This window comes from Protopterus annectens, chromosome 14.part0 (genome assembly GCF_019279795.1).
Source record: "Protopterus annectens isolate FY-2018-M chromosome 14.part0, PAN1.0, whole genome shotgun sequence".
NCBI lineage: Eukaryota > Metazoa > Chordata > Ceratodontiformes > Protopteridae > Protopterus > Protopterus annectens.
The window spans coordinates 1,028,360,191-1,028,377,468 of NC_056748.1; the positions used below are offsets into that span (position 1 = coordinate 1,028,360,191).

Sequence of the window (17,278 nt, forward strand, 5' to 3'; positions counted from 1 at the left end):
CAGGGAGAGTCAATCCATACACTGCTGGCTCCACTACACTCAAATGATGATGGCAGTAGTGTGGGGGTCATCTTCTGTCCACTGTCCATCATACATTAGCTGGTGGGAGTACACACTTCACAAATCAACTGGTAGGAAGAGACTGAATCTTCCAAACTGGACCTGTACACCCAATAAAACACCAAATAAAGCTTGCACACTCTTGCACCACATGTTAAATATACAACAGTGTATCTTAATGCAGCAGCTATTTTCTATTCATAGCTAGGAATTAGGCAAAAATTAGCTCTGGGGAATTTGGAAAGATGTCAGTGTCATAGCTGAAAAAAAGTGAAAACCAAAAAAAGTTGATATGTTATATTCAGTTGAAGCCCAGTCCAACATAACTGGAGATGGTCAGACAGGTAGCAAATGTATGTTTATAGTGTGCAGCAAAACAATTTGGTTCATCCTCAGTCTAACTCAAAACACAAACTGAAGTGAAAATACTAGAGTTCATTTTTAAAGTAAAATATCACAAAAAAAAGAGGACACAATGAAAAGGCATGAACTAAAATAGAACAAGAAGAAACGGAAAAGAACTGTTAGCATAAGAAACAGGTCATCAAAGGCATGTGAAAGGTAGGGTGAAAGTCCAGCCCTGCATGTGTCAAGGTCAGTACTACTCTGCTCCCTCAATATAGAGAGAAAAACAACTTTGTTTTATTTGTGCATCTGGAAGGTGGGGAAGATAAATTGACCAAAGGGCAATGAAAGAGATTTTTAACACCTGTTTTTATGGCCAAAGCAATATGTGGTGTCTGAAATGTAAAATATGGACTGTCTTCATTACGATAAAGTTAAGCGACATTTATTGGATTGATTTAATACAGACTCTTGAAGTGCTTAGGAAAAAGAATCACAGCATAGAAGAATGGCATACCGCAGTGCGAGTGATTATATAAATATAAAATATAAAAATATAAACTTGTTTTTTTTTTAAGTGGCCAAGTGACTATCAAATCACTACTTCTAAAGTGTTAGGCTCCTTATAAGGAACCAGGTACTCACTACTTTGCTTGAGAATATGAGAAAGGAGACTAAGTGCATCGCTTAAATAGCAGAAAATAAAAAATGGTGCCCTCTACTTAGCCAGCAAGGAACAACTGCATAAGAACAGGGTACCCAGACCTCACAGATATACAAAGAACACATTGAGGGCAATCTAAATTTTAAACGCAGGTTGTGCAGGCAAAAGGAGAAAACATGTCTCAAGTACAGGACAGGGTCTTGGAATAGTTTCCGGAGGAAAACAATTGGGGGCATAGATAGTCCTCATGTCCACAATGACAAGTTGGAACAAAGCCCAAGTGAGAGAGCTAATGATGTTAGCAACACGGTAACAGAAGGTTGTCCATAGAGTGCTGCTGCTTAAAATCACAAGGGCCTGCACTGTACCCTTATAGTACCCCTCTCAGCAGTAGTTTTTCTGCATCAGATAGGTCTGTTATTACGACTGCAGGTTGTTCAAAAGAAAATTTATCTGTCTAGGCAGTTCACTCTGGTTAGAGCCACACAGGGAGAACTTTTCAGGTGACAGTGGCCAAGGTTCATTTGGACTGGCGGGCGGGGGAGTGAGACAAGCAATGTTTGATAACATTCCAGCAGATGTTCTAATAGGTAATGACTAATAACACAACACCCTGTGCAAATGTGGTTACATACAGCCAAACATGAAGCAAGCATGTAAGTTACCAATACCAAAGGGCTCTGGCCGACTATGCTTGTAGATAACTGTAAGATAGGAGCAGTCACCAAATCCCCAAATGACTTAGCCATACTGAAGGAGGGGTTTTATTTCCCCCAAATAAGTAACTGCTGCCAAAATCATAGATTGAAACCAAATAAACAAAAATTGCATTATTCTGTCCTTTCGGAAGTTATCTACCCCATGAACTAATACACTGACAATATGCCCCAAGAGTTAACCCAGTTGTTCAGGATTTAGGAACTTATGTGGACAGTAACCTAACTTTTGACCAACATGCGTTTATTGTTCTAAGAAAGGCCCTTTATATTACACAGCTAAGAAAGAGATTGCGTCTAAATCTCGGGATGTCATTGTCCCCCTCTGCTCAATCCTTGGTAGGCTAATCATTGAATATAACTGCCCTCCCTGGCACGTATTTGCCAGATGCAACAACTGGAACATTCACAGAGATACCTTAACAAAACGATAAAAGACCTAAACATTTCCTACATGGACCAACTCAAAGCCCTGTGACCTGTGTCTGGCATACAAGGCATCCTCTGACGCATTACTAATAGATTTACTGCACATCAGCAAATCAAATGTTATCACACATACTCTGTTTCGGGATATAAACCTCTTTTGTATCATCAACTGACTGTTTTGGAGGGACACGTACATCTTGCAGAAAATACCACTGTTGTGGAACAGACTCTCCATCCACATAACACTAAGTTCATCCTTGTCCATATTCAAGTGCCACTTAGAGCAATGAATGGGAAACAAAAATACCCAGGACTGCCCCTTGTACTACTAATGGGGGGAGGCAGCACCTAAATGCTTTAAACCATACATTGGTACCCTCACATTATGTATGGTAACTTCCCAGTTATTCTTGATGATATATAATTATCAAACATTGGATAGGTAAGGCCATTCTATAACCAAATGGAATACATTAATTCAAGCACAAAAAAAGGAAACTGGCTAGGCTTAAAGTGTCCTGCAAGGGCAGGTAGTTTAGTACTTACCTATGCATCTCATAATGCAGAAGCATTACCACACCAGGAGCCATTTTGATACAACACACAGACACAAAGATAAACAAATGCAGTCTCGTACTTGTGCTACACAAACATTTTACTATCACTTGCACGTGCCCAACCTTACCTACTTAGCATACATCATAGCACAAAACATACTAACACTTACTTAATTGATAAGTGATGTGACAGTGTGAAATTTAATGTTTCACACTTTTATCACTTCACTTACAATTATTTCAACCACAAATAAAAACCAAAGCGTGCTGCCAAAGGATAAAGAAACCAAAACTGCAACAATAAATCCACAGGTGGTGTGACCAATAAGGCTCAGAGTCCTAATATAAAACACATTTATTCAACAAATATAAAAAGATGGTTAAGCGCTTTCATCAAAACTGACTTCATCAGTTAATTTAATTAGCCATGTGTGTATAAAATGGAGTAATACCCCTTTAAAAATCAATTTTTATGTTATCATGTGACCTTGCATTTTAGATATTTAAGTGTTTGGTCTTTTTAATTCATGGGTCTGATGAAGTCACTTTTGACGAAAGTGCTTAACCATCTTTTTATAGTCGTTGAATAAATGTGTCTTACATTGGGACTCTGAGCCTTATTGATCACACCACCTGTGGATTTGTTGTTGCAATTATTTCAGCCACATAACACTCAACCGGATTACCCGACCTTATGCATGTAACTTGCATAACTATATACGCACACATACAACACACAGCATGCTCAATGCCCATCAGTTTGAAAATAAAGCTTTTTTGAAGACGGCAGCTGGGTCTAGTGTGTTACTTTGGATGCACTAAGGGTAACATAATTTTAGCTCTGCAAGCCAAGACTGCAAGAAGATGGTTACCAGGGACCAGGTCTCCGCACCTGCAGCACACAGCTCAATGGAGCAAGTCAGATGACTGCACTGGTTTTCCCTGCTGGAACCATTTGGAACATCAAAAGTTTAGGTTCTAAATGCAGGCTATAAACCGCCACCACTCTGCTTAAGTGCGACACGGAAACAGGTGTCCGGGAGGTAAAAACAGCACATTCAATCTCTGTCAACAAAGACAGTGTACTCACAAAAACAGCAAAAAGTTTACTTCAAATGGTTTAAGTGGTAGCCTGTAGCCATTTACTACATCCGAGGCAGATTACATTGACAGACACCTGGACAAACAACACCACACCAAGGCATTTTACCGGATAGAGAGGGACCAAAACAGCCTGGAAAGTTTTATGTGCGGAGCTGCACTAACACTTGACTGTCATAAATCTTGCCATTACTAAATATTCAACTCCTCTTACTAAAACTAAGGGAAATAAATCTACCTTCAGTTGCATTAAAACCAACAACCTTTAAAAATTCCCCAACAGACCTTCAGCAAAAAAGGAACATGGTTCTTGAAATGTCCCATTTACAACAAGGTCAAAATGCCTGTAAAACTAAAGTATTGCAAATTAAATCACATGTTAAAGTCAAGCTGGAGCTTTTCATAAAATGTTAGAAATGTGTTCAAAAGGAAACACCAGCTCTTGCTCAGTACACCTGCACACAAACATATCTGTTGAAAAGATCAAGAGAGTACCGTAACTTACCTGTACAAGGGTTTTGGTAGATAGTTCTCACCTTCAATACGAATATCGGGGTACAACTGCTGAATGGCTTGAGAGTATTCCTCAAACACCCTTCTATACCCTCAGGAAACACTGTAGGAAAAAAAGATATTCATCAGCAACAAAAATTTCTAGATATACCATGAGGTCACAGCATGTGTGAAAAAAGGACCATGTTCATAATTCTCTAGTAAACATAGTGATGATCAAGGTAATACTCCAGAGCTTCGCATTTAACATGTACAGTTAAGAAGACTTATCTCCATGCACTTGAGAAGATGTATGTACTAAATCAAGCAAATGATGTTTTACCTTGGGGGGGGGGGGGGGGCAATTAAAAATATTACGCTGCTTTTAAATAAAAATCACAAACACACGCACACACACACACTTCAAGAACTCCTAAACTTCCCTCCTTCCCTGGGACTGACCCCTCTACCCTCCTCCAGCTATACTCAGTTCATTCCATCCTGAATCCTATACTCTGTTTCCCATATTCAACTCATCTTACTCTTATACCATCCTCCTATCTCCACATAATTTGACACTTCCATTTCTACTTTTCTTTAATACCCCATCAGTCTCTAACTTCACCCAGCTGCTCATAAACTTTTAGTTATGTACTCACCATAACTTCAGATGTTTGGGATCCATCTCGCCTACATTCTGAATGATGGGTTCGGAGCCGATCCCTCGGCTCCGACTCGGCACGCTTATGCCAAAGAGCGAAGTCTCTTATTGGCTGAGCTTACTATATCCCAGGATGCACCACTACCAGTCCCCCAGATCTAGTTTGTCCGCATACATGCACACATGCACGCCCTGCTTATATAACATCGTCAGATGAAACAAGATAAACAGTAGAACTCAAAACCGTTCAATCTCTTCTGATCTCCAAGGCAGGGGAAGGAGGGTGGGTTTAGGAATGTAGGCGAGATGGATCCCAAACATCTGAAGTTATGGTGAGTACATAACTAAAAGATGTTATGTGATCCTATCTCGCCTACATTCTGAATGATGGGACAGCGTCCCTAGCACCTGAATCCTGGGTGGCTCACTGGAAAACACTCCTGAGTACCGTGGAACCAAATGATGCTCGTCCTTTAGATGCCACATCCAATTTGTAGTGGGAAATGAAAGTGTGCGGATTGGACCAAGTAGCCGCAGCACAAATCTCCGATATAGCGAGCTTGGAATGAAAAGCTATAGAAGTAGCCATAGCTCTGGTAGAATGAGCTTTGATAGATGTTGTAAGTTGCTTATTCGAAGAAGAATAAGCCTGAGTTATGCAATCTCTGATCCATTTGGAGATAGTAGCTTTTGTGATGGTTTGACCCAATTTATTATCCGAGAAGGACACAAACAACTGGTCTGACTTACGAAGTTGCTGAGTCCTGTCTAAATAGAAGCGTAATTGCCTGTGAACATCCAATTTATGGAGAGTGTATTCTGCTTCATTGGAGAATTTTGGGAAGAAAACTGGTAGCTCTAGAGATTGTTGGAGACAGAAACTAGAACAGACCTTTGGGACAAAGGATGGATTAGGCCTAAGTGATACTCTATCCTTGTGGAAAATCAAGTACGGTGGCTTAATAGACAGGGCTTGAAGCTCTGAAACTCTTCTTGCAGAAGTAATTGCAACTAAGAAGGCAGTTTTCCAAGACAGATATTTTAACTCACATGTAGCAGCCGGTTCGAAGGGGAAGATGTTAATGCGAAGCACCAAATCAAGATCCCACGGAGGCGCAGGATGAAAAGTTGGGGTCTTAACAGGCCCGCACCTTTAATGAAAGTTTTGCATAGTCTGCTGCTCATCAATGGAGGATCCATGGATTCGTGGAATTTAGAGATAGCCGCTAGTTGGACTTTAATAGTAGAGACAGAAGATCCTTGATTAAACAGGGATGTTAAGAATTTCAAAACCTCTGGGATAGGAGCAGTGATAGGGTCTAAGCCCTTGAGTTGAGCTCCAGATAGCAAACCTCTTCCACTTACTAAGGTACAATTTGTTAGTGGTGGGTTTGTGGGCCAAAGATAAAATGTGAACAACTTCCGGGTCTAGTGTGTGACTTCTGACTAAAGTCGGAAGTGGAGGAGCCAAGCTGTCAATTTCAAAGATCGAAGGGACTGATGCTGATGTCCCGACCGATGAATTAGCAGGTCCGGAATTAGGTCTAAAGTCCACGGATCGTCCACCGCATGCTTCTTCAGGTAAGGAAACCATACCTGACGAGGCCAGTATGGGGCAATCAGTATCATTGCGGACCCCAATTGAGAAGCTTTTTGAATGACTTTGGAGAGAAGTGGAATCGGAGGAAAGGCATAAAGTAGTCCTGTTGGCCAAGGTTGTGCTAGAGCATCCATCGCTGGCACTCCCTGATGTGGAATCAAGGAGAAGAACCTTTGGCACTTGGTGTTCAGTGGAGTTGCAAATAGGTCGCAGCACGGCGTCCCCCATCTCCTGAAAACCTGAGCTGCTACTGTTTGGTTTAGAGACCACTCGTGAGGAGAAAGAATTGTCCTGCTTAATTTGTCTGCCAATATATTTGACCTTCCCCGAATGTGGGTCGCTACCAAGAAGCGGTTGGTAGCTACAGCCCATTCCCACACTCTCATGGCCTCTCTGCAAAGGGGGTAAGATCTGGTCCCTCCTTGTTTGTTCAGATACCAGACCACCGACATGTTGTCTGTGTGGATGGCGATGATGCCCTGAGGAAGAAACCTGTGTAAGGCCTGTAGGGATAGAAGTACAGCCCTCATCTCCAACACGTTGATGTGGAGAAGAGCTTCGTCTGGAAGCCAGGAGCCCTGAACTAGCCTGCCCAGACAATGCCCCCCCCACCCTATCTGGGAGGCATCTGTCGTCAGGGTAACCACTGGAGAGGGAAGAACAAAGGGTTTCCTTGATCCAAATTGGATGTCTGAAGCCACCAGCGAAGGTCCCTTTGCATATTTCCGTAATCATGATGTGATGATTGAGGGAAGATCCTGAAAGGACCATTGAGTTGACAATAGCCACTGAAGAATCCTCATGTGCAATCTTGCCAGAGGAACTAAAAGAACCGTGGCAGACATTGAGCCTAAAACTTGTAGAACCATCCTGGCTGGGGCTTTGGATCTCGAGATCAGAGCTTGAACTTGGCCCTGTAAAGTTTGGATCCTTTCGGCAGGAAGAAAGACGCGCATCAATCTTGAGTCTATCTCTGCTCCTATGAACTTTATGCGTTGAGAGGGCAGCAAGACAGACTTTGACCAATTGAATGTAATCCCCAGGGTAATACTCAGGGAGATGGTGGCTTTGAGGTTGTCCATTAGTAGATGCCTGGTGGTGGCAGTCAGGAGCCAGTCGTCCAGATAGGGAAACACTTGGAATCCAAGACTTCTCAGGTGAGCCGTCACTACTGCCAAACACTTGGTGAACACCCTGGGGGCTGTGGTGAGACCAAAGGGCAGAGCGCAAAATTGGTAATGACTGACTCCCAGGCTGAAGCGCAGATACCTCCTGGACGCCTGATGTATCGGTATGTGATAATAGGCGTCCTTGAGGTCTATGGAGCACATCCAAACATCCTTCTCCAACAATGGGAGAATGGATTGTAACGTGACCATTCGGAATTTGGATTTCGTGACGGATTGGTTCAGTCTGCTGAGATCCAATATTGGTCTCAGGTCCCCTGTCTTTTGGCACTAAAAAGAACCTGGAGTAATTTCCTGATCCGATCTGGTCTGTGGGGACCGGTTGGATGACTCCTTTTTCTAGCAGCTTTAAAGCTTCTGCGGCTGCCATTTCCCTTTGACTGGGTGGTGGGTCCGGGATTCTTCTGGACGGTGGGGGCGAGTATGTGAATGGGATGGTGTAACCTCCGGCAATGATCCGAAGCACCCATCTGTCCTGAGTGATTGACTCCCAGGCTTTTAGGTGCTTGGCAAAACGACACCCGACTGGCTCCGGAGCAGCACAGCCGGGCAATCCCTCATAACGTGTGGGAGGCTGAAGAGCCACGAAAGGACTCGCGGTCTCCAGAATTGCGGGGCCCTCTGCCGCCTCTGGGACGGCGTCTCCCTGAAAAATTTCCCCGTCCTCTGCCTCTGGGAGGGGAATCTTCCTGCTGTTGGGAGAAAAACTTACGGGATTTGGAACCACATTTTCCCCTCCTTTAGCCTTGGGGTAAGGCCGAAAGGGAGTGGAATAACGGGCACCTACGGCAGATAAAGTTTTTCCCTCTTGCTCACAGCGGTAAGGGTGTCTTTAACCTTGGGTCCAAACAAGGAGGACCCATCAAAGGGAGCGTCGGCGAAGGAAGACTTGAAGGCCTCCAGAACTGACACAAGCGGAGCCAGGCTTGTCTCCGTGAGAGCCACGCCTGTGCCTGCCGCTCTACCGCCTTCGGCCGCATAGGAAATGAGCCTCATGGACGAGTTAGAAATTGACGTAAGGATAGCCAACTGAGAGCTAACCGACTGGGCTAGCTGCTCAGGTAGGTTACCCGAGAGGAATCTGACAACTCCTTGACCAGATCCCTCTGAAGCCTGGTAAAATGTGCCAAATAATTCAGAGACCTTAAAGTAAAGGCCGCTGAAGTCAGGGTGCGCTTCCGTACCTGTCCATACTCCTAGACTCCTTATTAGGAGGATGGATGGACGTTGAAGCCTCTGCCACGTCCTGTTGTGTAGCAGATGCCACCACCATGGCATCTACAACCACGCCTTTAGTGAGGAACTCCTTCTCGGGGGGAGCAGACAAAAATTTATTTGGACGAGAAGGGACTGGTTCCACGGTATCTGGGTGTTCCCACGCCCTCGACAAACTAAATCCAGAAGCTCGTCGAAGGGCGGAGACACCCAGGAGGCGGAGGGCTGAGCCCCAAAGGCCTTGAGGAGCACTGACTCATCAGCAGAGGGGGGTTTGGATATCCAGCCGCCTCGTTGTTTGAGGATCTCTAAGATGTCTGCAAATAAGACATCATCCGAGGACGACTGGGACCCCTCTGCATCATCAAGATCAGTGTCTGATGTAATAGACTCGGGGAGTCCACGTGCTTCCTCTTGCACGATCTCTTCCTTGGGGTTCCTCCGAAGACAACTCCGAAGAACCCTCAGGAGGAGGGGAACCCCAATGGGGTAACCTCAGGCCCCGGGCTCCGCTGACTACGGACAGGGAACTGCCAAAGACCCAGTCTCCACGCCCAGGAAGGTGCCGGTAAAGCCGGAGAGATGACCGAAGAGGACTTGGCCAAGGCACTCCTCATGGCTCTGAAAGCCGGACCCCAGAATCCTGGGAGTGTCCAGTCCCCGGAGCCGTGATGGCCGACGGAAGTCCCGCAGCCGAAGCACCGAGGGGGAGGCTCGGAACCGAAAGCATAGGTCCCGAAACATCACCCCCGGGTCCAGCCGAAGAAGTCCGCGTACCAAACTCGGACCCGAAGGCCCGGGTTGGAGTAAGGGTCGGAGCCGACCCTAAGATCTCCACCGGCTCCAACAGCACCTGCTTCGACGGAGCCGAAGCAGTCGGAGGAGGAATGGCAATGGGGTGGGCCAGGGTCATCGGCTCCGAAGCCAGCTGGGTCGGAACCGAAACAAATTTTTGGAAGACTGGGGACTGGAACAGTCTTTGGAGCACCCTGTCTATATCAGAATCTGACATCCTCGAAGACCGAGAGGAAACAGAACGGGTTCGAGAAGGCCTCTCCAACGGCCCCAAAGGACTAGGGGACCGGCTCCGAGGTGACTCTATGACTATCGGCGCCGAAGGAATACACACACCAGATTCCATCGGTGCCGAGGTGGACTTCGGCGCCGAGGAGGAAGTGTCTGAGCGGGCGACCCTTGTCGGCTCCGAGACCAGTGGAGCCGACGAAGGTGACCCGCCTCTCGATGCCCCAGCCATCGGCTCCGAAGCCAGAGGAGTCGATACTGGTGGCATCGAGGCAGACCGTTCCGACCTCGGCTCCGAAGTCCTTGGAGCCAAGGAGAGGCCTGCCTATGTCTCTTAGCGGTCGGGTCCGACGGACTGGTCGGAACCGACGCCCTTTTCTTTTTAGCCGGAGAAGGAGAGGATGCCAAGGCTTCTTCAAAGGAAGGTTTAATTAACCCCTTAAGAATCAATTTATTTTTCCTCTCCTGGAGGACCCTTGAGGAAAAAGCGTGACATACACTGCATGACTCCTGTAAGTGTTTTGCACCCAAACAATACACACAGAGCGAGTGATCGTCTGTGATAGACATTTTGAAACTACATTTTGTACATTTTTTAAAGCCCGAAGGCCTAGGAGTCTGAGACATTATGATAGACAATTTCAGTAACTTTGACAGGAAAATATATAATTACTGACTTACTGATAGACAAACCTAAATATAGGCTTACAGTTATCGCTTAGAGCGCAAATGACAGGGAACTATGAAAACCCTGTAAGGTTTTAGAAGGGTTGACTAACCGGGAAGGCCCTAGATGAAGGGGGGGGGCCGAAACCAACTCAACCCAATCACACAACAAGTCTTTCAACAATCCAAACACACACAATGAGAGCGTTAGCCGTTAAAACAGCTTTTGAGACAAAAAACAGCAAAAAACTGACAGAAAAGTTAGTTAAATTAACTACTCAGCCCGGCCAGCTCGAGACCACGTCTTCGCAGGGAAGCGGCAAACGAGATCTGGGGGACTGGTAGTGGTGCATCCTGGGATATAGTAAGCTCAGCCAATAAGAGACTTCGCTCTTTGGCATAAGCGTGCCGAGTCGGAGCCGAGGGATCGGCTCCGAACCCATCATTCAGAATGTAGGCGAGATAGGATCACATAACATCATCAGTTTTTTATTCTACCCAAAGTCTTCTACCCCACTGCAACCAACCACATATTCCGATCGCTTGGCAAAGTTTTTCCATTAAACATTTCTCAAATATTCCAAAACCTCCCTTCTCAAACTTTGTGCCCTTCACCATTTCTAATCACATATGAATACTATCTACTTTCTCTCTCACATGTCTAACATGTCATCCTAGAAGAAAGACTGTTGCAAGCAGCAACACAGCTATGTAAGCATTTGCTGACCTAGGAAAGGACCACATATGCTCAGTCCATAAAGGTGCTAACATATCGATGGAGAAAAGGGTGGCAAATACTTTCCTCTGTATGTCACACACTACCAGCTTCTATCAATCTTCACTACCTTTCCTCTGTCCTGCCTATACACAACTTATCCAGGTGACCCCTTGTGTCTGTATCAATTCTGTAGCACCTCCCTTTACCTCAACAAACCCTTACCTATTTTACTTGGCCTGTAAGAGGAGAGTGTATAAAGGTTACCTTGGTATCCTCAGTTAAGTCATTTAATCAGAGATACCGGTCACAGCATAGCAAAAACATATCTGATCACAGGCTCATAGGAGATTACTAGGCTAGTGGCCCTAGGGCTCTTACAAGCCTAGCCAAGAGTTTATACCCAATAAAGAAACCTCAAATCAGCACCTGTCAATGTGAGACACAGGTGGAACCCCCGGGACAAAACTGGTTTCCCAACCACTCATCAAGGTTGCACTTGGAGGGTTAGCAACATACTTTGACGTGTATGGGGAGTCTATTCCAGAGACAGGGCAGCAGCTGGGAGACAAACCTGTCTCTCCTGTAGGTTTTGTTAATGTCACATATTAGACTTAGGCCTTTTGTTCGGGAAATTCTCGAGGAGTTAGACTTATGGATATGGAACATCTCTTGTACAGCAGGGCCTGAGATTGCCTTGCAGGCGAGACACAGATCACCTCTGAGCAATCTGTAAAATACTGATTACAGTGACAGTGACTTCAGCATGTCCACACAGGACAGGTGTTGGTGGCCATGGATACTTTTTGAGAGGCATTTCTGTGGCCTTTTCAGTTAGTGCAGGTGTTTGGAGAGGTACATACCAAATGGGGCATTGTACTCAATTATTGGCCTAATAAGGGAGGAGTACAGAGAGGTAATAACCTTATTTTTCTGGATGCAATCTATTTACTTAGGAGATGAACCAAGTAAAAGGCTTTTCTGACCAATGCCGCTACATAATGGTTGAATATGAGATTGTTGTCAACCTGTGTACCCAGGTCTCTCACCAGAGGTTGCAAGCTTAGGGGGTTGCCATTTATGTGATTTTTGCCAAATGGTATAGTAATACATTTTTTTGCATTTAAAGGGGCACTATCTCATTTGTAAAATCAGACTTCTGCCTCGGACCGAAGCTGAAAACACTGCCACCCCCTTAGCTAATCACCTCCCTGTTTGTAACATCACTAATGACGTTGTGACTATCCTACCCACCGCATTAAATTTCTTTAAAAAGGTGCAGAAACCTGCATTCCAGGCTTGTTTTACTTCCCTCTGGATTAAGACACTCAGGGTTTGGGTTCCCTGCTTTGCTGTTTTGGAGTTATATTGTATAGTGAGTCGTACTAAAATTTATACAATGGTAACAAAATCAAAGTAAATCCAACGATAAGCAAAGAAAAGGCACTGGTTGCCGCTGTCCATGTATTAGTTGTTAAGGGGAGCAAGTGAACTATAATAAATTAGGGTAATGTGGGCCTGGTGTCTGTGGGAAGGAGACGAACAAAATGAGATAGTAATTTGGGTTTGTTACGTTTTATAAGCACCAGTCACTCATGCCACTACCTATTTTGCAAAGCTTATACTTAGAACTGAACTGTCTTCTTGATCTCCGCTATGCAGACCAACCATTAAAAGACAGGAAAATGTTGTAATCTGTAATGTTTTGTGTGACCCTTCTGTTTCACTCTTGCTCATGGACTTCCACTTTTTAAAATATTTCTTATGGTGTTTCACGTACCTTTTGCATTTAGTGCATATTATACCATGATTGTTTCCCTGTAAAACTGTGCGTTTGCACCTAAAAAGTCAGAAAATAATGACAGACTTTGAGTTTCATAGTTCATGTCCTTCAGAAAATCAATGCTAATGCATAACATTATTCTATCAATTTCTCTGTTTTTAAGAGTAATATTTAAAAAATGGCCATATTTTTGGTCATATCTGCCCCCATTATTGATGGCTTTGTGACGAGTTCTTGCTCCAAGAGGTTGAGAGGAATGGTGCTCAGACCGAGCGCTGTAGCACTCGGTGTGTGGTCTAAACTGCAGCAACTGCTTACTATATCGTAGCAAGCATCTTGTTACAGTTAAAAAAAAAGAAGAAGAAATTGAAAGTATTTTGGAACTGTAACAAAATGTTTGCTACAATGTAGCAAGCAGTTGTTACAGTTTAGACCAAACACCAAGCGCTACAGCTCCCAGTCTTTTGCTGTTTTTTTTTTTTTTTTTCGTTTTTTGTTTTTATAGAACACTATTTGCACCACTGGTTTACTGACAGAACGGACAAAGGATCAGGCTACTGCTGCATCCGGATAAATCACAAAATGGACCCAATCATTAGCAAGGTGGCTAGCAACATTGGTCTGGACAGACAACACTTACATCGGCTTTTGCCAAGTGAACTGACCCTTTGGGCTGACCCATATGAAGTTTCATACTGCTTTGGAGAGGATGGCTCTACCTGCGTGCTCTATGAGGCAACCCGTGTGAACACTTACCACATGCTGTCCTGCAAGAAAGAACTGTTTGGTCGCACAAGTCCTTCCAAAAACGATACGATGACAGTTTCCAGTTAAAATGTCTGCTTTTTCTTTTACTCTTATCGCTTATGTTTGTAAGCTGACACTGCCCTGGCAGCACATATTTTGACACAGAATTTTTAAAATTTGAAGTAATTTATATTTGTTCCAGGGTTCTAGCATAGATTTCTCATAAGTGTAAATTATTTTTCTCTAAATCTTCGAGTGCCTTTTGAGTAAGTTAGCCTAGAGCCCCCCCCCCCCCCCGAAAAAAATATGGCTGTTGCCTTAAATATGACTTTGACCAAGACTGACATAGAAAGGGTACTTTGTTAATTTATTTTGAATATGGTCTCTTCCCTTTTGGAAGGGCAAGCTTTACATGTATATAACAATTCTTACCATTGGTGTAAATTGCTGGAGGCAAGTTGTAATGAGGTGAATGTTATAGCAACATATACTTCTTGAGAAGGCTAAGTTATCTATTTAAACATATAGCTATGTACTTGGGTGTTAAGGGGGGAATGCACAGTTTTCTGGTTTATGCTTTCTGCACTCTGGTCCAGATTTACTTCAAAAGTTTAGAACCACTGCATTTTGCTCACTTTATTAGGGTATTGGCCTAATATAAAGCAAGCCTTTACTGCATCTCTGCATTGGTATCCATTTGGGGATGGTCTTCAGTATGTGTAGAACAGGCAAATGGTGAAGTTCTGTGCAATGTGTGAAAAGAACCACACTGAATGAGCTAGAGTGCTTAATGATTAGCTGGTGCCATTGTGATAGGAAAAGGCTTATTTCAGCATGGTTTCAATGTCTATGAACTACATAGATGAGCTTTCAGCCACTTGGGCTGAATCAATATTTATGACACCATCTGTCAGTCTTAAACTATACCTGTGACCTTGTTCTGCAGACATCTCGGAAGTATGGAGATCAGTGAATGCATCTCTTCAGAGCATTGAGTTGATGCTCTGAACTCCTGCATGGTTTGTTTGCATTTTAGTCATTACCCTTTTGCAGAATTGGTGAAAATGTGTATTTGGTTCTTTTTACACTGGAATCCCATGCTAGAATTTTAGGTCTCCAAAATGTTGCAAAGGTAGTAATTGTCTTTTTCTTCCCCCACTTCCTTCCTTTTTTTCTGGGTGGTTAGCACTACTTCCATTAGCTCTAGAACACATCTAGCATTTACTACAGTTTACCTAGGATAACCAAGCCATGTTTTGCTGCCCCTTGACTCTTTAGAGGACTGGTCTGGCTTAGCACTTTAGCAAAAAAAGTAACCAAAGTTTGAAGCTGTTCTGCTTACCCCAAAGCACAAACCTTTTGTCCACCTAGCTAGTATTTTGGCTATTAATGGTGGAAATGAAGGGGGTGCTTCTTGTGAGTTCTCTAACAGTGCAATACTACTTGAAGGGTTTCATTGGAATACATAACCTGATTCATTGGATTGTTTTGTAGTTTAGAAAAATGGATTTGTCTTCATATTTTTATCAAGCCAATGCCTTCATAGACTTGTCACTCTGTAGCCTGGTTTTAAAATTGTTACTTGTGTAACGGGAATTGTTTACATATCACTTGTTTAACATTTAACTGTTTTTACTGGGGTTATAACCTTGACACTTGGACCTAGCAGGTATATTCTCTGCATTTAAAGTTTCTGTGGTGTAGTGACCTAAGGTATACCTAACTGCATGGTTGGGAAGGTCTGTTTGTTAATATTTTGGAACCCTACATGCAAAGCAGTGGTAGCTGTTCATCAACACAAATATTGTGTTCATGTTACAATATTCCAGTGGGAAAACTTGATTGTCCAATAATGAAGAGCTCTTAAAAGTACAGTTTTGTACCTACCATAAATGTAGATGTTCGAAGATCCACATTGCTGCAGTCCTAACACTTGGGTAGTCCGCTGTCCCAGTCGGCCCGAATACCAAAGTATAAGGCTGACGTCGGTCAAGGCGCATTAGTCTGACGTCAGAACGTCAGGGTACAAATGCGCATGACCGACGTCATATCCTCAGTCTTTTCTTGCCCCAGATGTCAGAAGACCCTAAAAAGATAAGGCCAAAACCAAAAACACCAAACACTCCTGTACCAAATATATGTACAATATATACAAATTTACAAAAGTACAACCCCACCCACACAACCACCCCTAAACACAGAGGGGAAGGAGGGAGGGTAAATTGGACTGCAGCAATGTGGATCTTGAACATCTACATTTATGGTAGGTACAAAACTGTACTATGTTCTTCATCCCACATTGCTGCAGTCCTAACACTTGGGTAGAATCCCAAAGCAGAGGTAAGGGAGGCTGGCAAATCATAAAGAAGCAGGAGCTGTCAACATGCCCTGCAAAATAGCCGTGGCAAAACCAGCCCTAGATTTAGAGTAGAGAGGAAGGTGGTAATGTTTAGAGAAAGTATGCACTGAACTCCAAGTAGCTGCCTCCAAAATATCCTTAGTTGCCACCCCTTAGAAATGCTGTTGAAGTGGCAGTAGCCCTAGTGGAATGAGGCCTAATCCCAGCTGGAATCTCCTTGCCATGATGGGAATAACAAAATGCAATGCAAAACCCAATCCACTTAGAAATAGTTTGTTTTGACACAGGCTTGCCCTGAGAACTCAAAGCAAAAGAAACAAACAACTGCTGAGACTGCCTAAAATCCTTAGTCCTGCTTAAATAATAACGCAACTGCCTGTGTACATCTAAAGTGTGCAAAATCTTTTCCCCCTTATTTTGGGGATCTGCATAAAAAGTAGGCAAATGAATAGTTTGGTTTAAAGCCACACTAGAAACCACCTTAGGCATAAAGGAAGGATTAGTACGTAATGATACCCTATCCTTATGGAAAATCAAAAGGCTCAACCGCCATAAGGGCCTGCAATTCAGAAACCCTTCTTGCAGAAGTAATGGCCAACAAAAAAGCAGTCTTCCATGACAAGTATTTCAGTTCAGCAGTAGCCGCAGGCTCAAAAGGTTGTAGAGTAAGTTTCTCCAACACAAAATTGAGATCCCAAGCAGGAGTAGGAGCTCTACGTGGGGGTCTTATATTCTTTGCCCCTCTAAGAAATTGCTTGAACAAAGGATGAGAAAACAATGGTGGGTCACAATCATAGTGAGGTGAAATTGCTGCAGCATGAATCTTAATGGAAGAGAAAGACAAACCTTTGTCTAATAACTCAGTAAGATATTGAAGAGCCACACTCAAATCAGGCTCAGAAACCTCCAAATCCTTTGCTGCACTCCAAAATAAAAATCTCTTCCATTTTTCTGCGTA

The 17,278-nt window shown here is 43.8% G+C and overlaps 1 protein-coding gene across 1 annotated transcript in view; it reads right to left on the reverse strand.

The window, feature by feature from the left end:
* LOC122789408 (selenoprotein T2-like) overlaps positions 1-17,278 on the reverse strand; it is a 122,843-nt gene that overhangs the window by 62,048 nt on the left and 43,517 nt on the right. Inside the window, exon 2 of the mRNA XM_044056833.1 lies at positions 4,378-4,488. Within this exon, the coding sequence (XP_043912768.1) occupies positions 4,378-4,488 (111 nt within the window). The remainder of the gene's footprint in view (positions 1-4,377; positions 4,489-17,278) is intronic.